Here is a 7,500-nt window from a genome sequence, read left to right as displayed (position 1 = left end):
ACGGAAATATTCTTTGAGAGAAATTGAATCTTTTTGCCGCAAAGAGGTGGGGATGTTCTCCTAGGCTGAATAAAATCGCCCCAGAACAAGTCTACAAGTGATTAATAACAATGGAGAGGACAGAAGACTGGGGCGAATGGAGAATGGTTGTATATGGATGATGTTGTGATCCATGAGGTGGAATGGGTGGGGGGAGAGGGAGGGGAGGGAATATGTGTAAGAAAAATTTGACGCAGCCCGAAGGGATTTCTCCCCGTCTTCTCCCTTTCTGCATGAGGGGACGGAGAGTGAGGGTCGCCGAATTTAATAAAGCGGCCTTGCTGTGCATATGCTGTGTCTTGCGACACTGCTTCTGACCCAGGGTAGTGGTTGAGATGCAGGAATGACCCGTCATCCAGGAGGTGCCAAGATAAGAGGGTGGAGGGGAGTGGAGTGTGATAGGGATGAAATGGGTGGGAGTGGTTTTTATGCCTTTGTTTTTTGGCTACCTACCTTGTAAGGGGGAAAAAGCCTTTGGTATATGCATGTATATATGTATGTGTGTATGTATGTATGAGTGGCAGGGTGGTGAGATAAACACCGAGAATCGTTGAAGTTTTTATTTACTGACGTTTCGCTCTTAACAGAGCTTCTTCAGAGTGTACAAACATGGTCAGGAAATCAACAATTTTATACCTCACGTCATTCCGCGTTCCTTCCTTAACCCACCCCATCCCTCCCTCTCGTACCCTTCAACTCCTGTAGGACCATGTATGTATGTATGTATGTATGTATGTATGCATGTATGTATGTAAGTTAATCCTCTTCGTGGTTTAGGAGATTTTTTAAACCGAATAATATCGTTTAGAGTTAACCAAAAAGATGCAAGTCTTTAACTGTATTAAAGGGAATGATTATAACCTCTCACTCTTATCTATTTTTAAAGATATTCTCCACCCATTTTTATTGCCACATTTAATCACAAACTGAAAACGCCCAACATATAATTAAAATGAAAACATTTGTTTGACTATAAAGAATGAACTACCTTTATTATCATCGATTTCCTTTTTCATTACTGAAACTATTTTGTGAAAGACAGTGATACCATGACACCATTTTTTAAATTTCTTGTAAGATTTCATCTCCTCTTGCAATTCCCATTAGGTCATCACCATTCTATTCCATGGTATATATTCAGTGGCACTCGCATTTGCAAAGGATTACAAAGGCGGAACATGCCGACAGGAGACCTTTTGGTCCCTATCAAGGTCGGATGAGAAAAAAGTTACAATAATGATAAATGAATAAATAAATGTATAAATAAAAACTATAATAAAGTAAATAATAATAAATAAGATAAATGCATAGGTATAGTTAAATAACAAACAAACCCGTAAATAGTAAATAATAATAAATTCACATATGATTTATAGTAAATGAGAATCAAGCAAATAATAACAAACAAACAGACAAATGATAACAAAACAAGTACCACGATCGTAACCATCCGGAGGCTAGGACGGTGCCCCTCACAGAGAACTTTGTAGCGTGGAGTTTAATGAACCATTCCCTTGGTCCAACTCTCTGGCGGCAGGTTCGAACTGCCGTCATTTAAACCCCCGCCGCAAGTAGTGACGCTCTAAACCACTCGACCAGCGAGCATCCGAGACGGACCCTGACTCCAAACTGATAAAGATTCCCCGTCGAGCGAGAGGGCGCTGCAGGCAAGGTCATCATATTAAGACATCATTCAGGACTCATTGCAATGAATCTGAATTGGATAAATTTAGGTTTAAGGAGGAAATAGGCAAGGATTGGTTCACCAACAGAGTGATTAACGAATGGAATAGACTCGGTAACCATCTAGTTAGTGATCTAGTTAGTGAGCGCTGAGACAATTGGTTGTTTTAAGTGAAGATGAGACTACTTCATGGATAGGGACGACAGATGGTAATATATGTGGAACTACCTAGTGTAGGCCTTATGGTCTCTTCCGTTTTCCTTCATTCTTATGTTCTTAAGATTAGATAACTTTACAGAGTGGGATAACAGGTGGTAAGGGACGTGACACTGCCTAGTGTAGGCTTTATGGTCTCTAGCAACCTCCTCTTATGTCCTCATGTTAATCATCTGAACAGACTTAGTGACCATGTAGTTAGTGAGGGCTGAAATTATTGGTTATTTTAAGAGAATATTAGATAATTTTATCTTTTTTCTTTTTTCAACCACAAATCACTTTTAGTTCCATGCCATCGCAGTCGAGACTGAAAAATCGCTCGATGGAGGCATCCGTTGGAAATTGAAACGTGGACGAGCCGAGGATTCGAACCCAGCTAACCCGTAACAAAGTTACAGTGACTTAAACCAATACGCTGTCAAGAGAGATAAGGGACGAGAGGTGGTAAAGGACATGGAACTGCTTAGTGTAGGCCATATGGTCTCCTGCAGTCTCCTCTGTTCTTGTGTAATAAAATTGCCTGTCTGAAGTATCACCCCCCCAAAAAAAAAAAAAAAAAAAATATATATATATATACTTATATATATAACAATAGATAGAAAATGTAAATAAATAAATGAATAAATAAATGAATAAATAAATAAGTAGATAAATGAAAGAGATAAGATAAGAGGATTTCATTCAATTGATGAGGCGATCCTCGGACCGGAGGTGCTATGTCAAGGATCAAATGTCATTAAACGTGAGATGCCTCTAAGGAAACCAAAGCACGCCCACAGTCATTTCGAATACCCGTGGAAGTTTATCAGTGAGATTGCGGATGCAGAAGGCGGGATTTCTGGTAACCGCCTCTGGGCTAATGGTAAAACACACACACACACACACACACACACACACACACACACGACTCGATGGCGCAGTTGGTAGACTTCCCGGCCGCCACTACGGTTGTCCAGGTTCGAATCCCGCCAAGGGTTTAAGTAATTTCAGTATCGCTGCGCTGTGAGTCGTTACTCCAATATTCGTGGGCGGGGAGTTGGGTGTGTGTGTAAGGTCACAGCATTACCCATAGATCGGTCATATATAAGCCCTGAGCTCTCTTCCGAGAGGGAAAGAGCTGTAGATCACGAGTCCAACACGTGATCAAAGACCATGGTGAATCACACACACACACACACACACACACACACACACACACACACACACACACACACACACACACACACACACACACACACACACACACACACACACACACACACACACACACGTGCGTGTTCGTGTATCATACCCATGCACTTTTATTTATGATATTAAACTATGTTTTACCTATTTATTACATGTTTTGTACATTTTTACATTTTCTACATGTTTTTCTACATTATATACTTTTGATTTTCTACATTTAGTGATACTTCTCCCTTTCTTATGCCGACAGAGTTGGTCATTTCTTCAGTGAGGAATCAACTGCTTGAGAGCCTTCTCCAGGGATCCTCTTTTGTCCTTCCCCGAACTCTTCTGGATCACCTTGACCCAAAGGAACTCTATCAGCATCGACAGAGCCAAGAGCTCCTTCGAGAACGACAACAAGCATCCTTACTTCGGCGACAGCAAGAATTCCTAAGGCACTTACAAAAACAGGATCAAGAAGAAGAAGAAGAAGAAGAGGAGGAAGAGGAAAGGCGGAGAGTCTCTCAGCATCCAAGACAAGACGTCTCCAAAAGCTTTCCAGCAGATTTTCTAAGTTCTAACCAGACGAAGCCGTTTTCTTTCTCTCTTCAGGATGGCCAGTTTCTGAGAAACCTCAAGAAGAGCTTAGAAGACGTCTACGATCAGAATGAAAATCAACTGAGGGAGAGAACGGGTACTGTTGAAGAAGGCATCGACGAAGATCTCCTTACTTCCGTTCTCCATGAATCTCGAAGAGACCCAGGGGAAGAATTCCAGACGAGGGAGATCCTGGAAGACCCTCAACCCATCCCAAAAGAACAGCAGTCGTTGCTGGAAACCCCACAGACAGTCAAAGACATCCCACCTCAGCCCGAGATCCTGACGATGATTTCACAGGCACAGGCGCAAAGATACCCGGAACTTCTGAAGAAGAAAGGGGAGGAAACTTCGGTGTCTCTTCTTCCGGTGCGCCCTCGGGTGCTGTCTGTTGCCCACCAGAGTCCAGAGAACAGGCTCCTTCTAGACTCTCTTCTCCTGGCTATGGCTCAGGCTTACGGTCCATCACAAGCCCTCCACTCGCCTTCCTCCAATTCTTCTTCGTCTTCCTCAGCCTACTTACCCTCCCACTTTCAGTCTTCGAATCGTTCCCTTTACCCCTCTCTTTCGCTCTACGCATCACTGAGAGAAGGACAAAATCGATGGAAGGAAGCAATGGACGACGGGACGTCTGAAGAGTACGAAGGAGAAAGAGACGACAAACTGGATGAGCAGGAGAGGGCCACAACAAGGAATTCAAAATTGAGAGGCCGTTACAACCAGAACGATATTTATGTCGTCGGTCAACCGAAAAAGCGGCAGGTGAGTTGGAGATTCTTTCCAATTTTTCTTCTAGATTTTTAGTAATAGCGTCTCCACACGACTAATCACAATTATCTAGATTCTTCAGAAGGTGGCGGGAAGAACCAGTGCTGACAATTTACGTTCTAAATTGTTGATACTATTTTTTTTCTCTTCAGTTTATCAAACGCATAGCAGGTTTTCCAGAAACTGAGAGAATCCCAAGACGTTTAGTAAGCCTTCACAATAAGATATCACACAACTGTCACTCATTATGATTTTGTACTTGCAGCATAGATTTGCAACGGTTCTCAACTTATTTCTCACGTATGCCATACTTTATGGATTGATATTGTTTAGCCTTCTTGAGAGACCACCACAACACTAAATTGAATCACTCAGCATCCACTAACACCGACCTATGTCTGTGGTCTCACTTGTAATATTGTATCCTCTTTGTGGGACGGGGGAGGGAGTCCACGCTGTTGGTTACAAAAATAAACAGATCACTTGTTGTTTTCATTCACAACAAATGTCTACTTGCACTGTAAGATAAAAAAAGAAAAAAAAAAAATTGAGGAACTTTTTTTTTTTTTTTTTTTTTTTTCTTTTTTTGAATGGGGCCAGAGTATCACATCTTTGAAGATAAGCCAAAGAAGACAAGTCCTTCATTCATTGTCATCATTTGCATGACTTTTACAGGTATCCACGAGATGGTAAATAGGAATATCTGTAGCGCATTTGGCCACATGTGTTATCAGTGACGTCACAGCAGAAGCACCAGATTTCGTGCAGGTGCCGAATTTGGTTCTTATCAGTACCTCTGCCCTATGTGGCTCTCTTCATTTATCTATCTATTTATTTATTCATTTATGTATTTATTTCTTTATTCATTTATTCAATCATTTATGTATCTATATACTCAATCATCTATTTGTTCATTTATCTGTTCATTTCTTTATCTATTATTTATTTTTTGGTTATTTTTATTTATCTATTTATCTATTTATCTATTAATTTATCTATTCATTCATCTTTTTATCCATTTATTTATGTGTTCACTCAATTTAATCTTTTTATTCATTTATTTATCTATTCTTTCATCTTTTTATCCATTTATTTATGTATTCACTCAATTTATCTTCTTATTCATTTATTGTTTGTGACTGGACGTGTGCACGGTACAGCCTTCGCGTCCTCTTTGGTCACTCCCTATGGAGACACCTTCAACTCCAAAGGTTTCCATGCACAGAGACAACATTTCATTTCCTGAGTGCAGAGAATGTCGATATTATGTAGTTCCTGTTTGTACCGTTGGTGCTGAGGGCGCTGTCGCCTCGTCCGGCATTGACGAATCGTCTATGCTGACATGGTTTTATTTCTAATGACATATTTTGAACAAATTCTTCCTGGAGGATGATGTCGTTCTCGCTCTCCGCCAACAGTGTTGCATAAGCGTTTTCCTTTTCATTGCCTTGGTATTGGATATGTGGTCGAAATATATCAAACCATCAGAATGAGAGTTCTATATCTTATGTGGTCAGAGGTATGGGTAATGCTGTGCCATTACAACACACACACACACACACACACACACACACACACACACACACACACACACACACACACACACACACGTAGGTCGAAGTGACAACGAAGTTTGGAACTCCAGGAAAATTCAAGTTTCATCGATCTCAACAACGAGGGAGTACCTTTGTTGTATTAGTAGGAAAGGGGAAAGCTCGTGGTGTAGTGGGAAGGTGAAGAAAAAGGTGAAGGAGAGGGATTACTGAGGAAAATGGAAGGAGATGAGGATGGGACGAACGGGCCCCGGATGTTAGAAGGGGTGTAAACAAAGGGGGTGCAGAACAGACAGACGAGGAAGAACAAGGTAGCAAAAGTGTCAAAAGTAGAAATATAGATAATAGCAGATCAATGGAAAGAGAAGATAACTGCTTTTATGGATTTAATGAGGGAGGAAATGACAACCTCCCCCGACTAGTAAATCTAGAGGAGAAACTAAAAAAAAAAAAAAAAAAAAAAAAAAAAAATTACTACTAGGATAAAGGAGGAAAAGGAAAAAGTAAATCAGATATTAGAAGTAGTTCAAGAAGATGAACCAGAAACAGGGAAATAAATAGAAGAAATATATAGGCTAGGGAAATACAATGCAGATAAGACCAGACCAATTAAGGTTAAATTCAGGGCACAAACGACAGGAGAATATTGGGAGAAGAAGAAATTAAAAAAGTATAAAATGAGAAGGACCTGGGAGTCATTATTATGAATAATATGTCCCCTGAGAAACATATAAACAAAATTTTTGGAGAAACTTCTGATTTGATAAGACTAATCAAACTGGCATTTACATACCTGGACGAAGAAATGGCGAAGAAAATACCAGTTACTTTGATAAGACCAAGATTGGAGTATGCAGCGACGACATGGTCATCAAGTACAAAATAAATATATAACAAAACTTGAAAGAATACAAAGAGCAATTACGAAATTGGCACCAACACCCTCAGAACTATCATATGAAGAGAGACTAGCAAAACTTGAGCTACAGACATTGGAGCAAAGAAGAGAGAGAGGAGACTTGATAACTATTTATAGAATCATGAAAGGCATAGAAACTATTGATAGAGAGGATCTAATAAAATGGGATAGTAGAGATACAAGAGGACATGGAAAGAAAATCAAGAAAGACAGTTATAGAAGAGACCTGAAAAAGAACAGCTTTCCCCACAGAGTAATAGACGTTTGGAACAAGTTAGATGAGAAAGTGGTGTGTGCAAAAACAATACACGAATTTAAAATCAATCTAGATAAAACGAAATATGAAGACGGGACACCACGATCATAGCTCCCCTTCCCGTAAAATACAACTAGGTACAACTAGGTAAACACACACACACACACACACACACACACACACACACACACACACACACACACACACACACACACACACACACACACACACACACACACACACACACACACACACACACACACACACACACTCACAATCTCATTGCTTAAAGGATAGA

The 7,500-nt window shown here is 40.3% G+C and overlaps 1 protein-coding gene across 1 annotated transcript in view; it reads left to right on the top strand.

Annotated features, from left to right (window-relative positions):
- The window catches only part of LOC143026008 (uncharacterized), a 71,818-nt gene that overhangs the window by 49,598 nt on the left and 14,720 nt on the right, over positions 1-7,500 (top strand). Inside the window, exon 2 of the mRNA XM_076185996.1 lies at positions 3,378-4,468. Within this exon, the coding sequence (XP_076042111.1) occupies positions 3,378-4,468 (1,091 nt within the window). The remainder of the gene's footprint in view (positions 1-3,377; positions 4,469-7,500) is intronic.

This window comes from Oratosquilla oratoria, chromosome 6 (genome assembly GCF_046742065.1).
Source record: "Oratosquilla oratoria isolate Oo_2021 chromosome 6, ASM4674206v1, whole genome shotgun sequence".
NCBI classification, from domain to species: domain Eukaryota; kingdom Metazoa; phylum Arthropoda; class Malacostraca; order Stomatopoda; family Squillidae; genus Oratosquilla; species Oratosquilla oratoria.
This window is presented reverse-complemented; position numbering and strand designations above follow the sequence as displayed.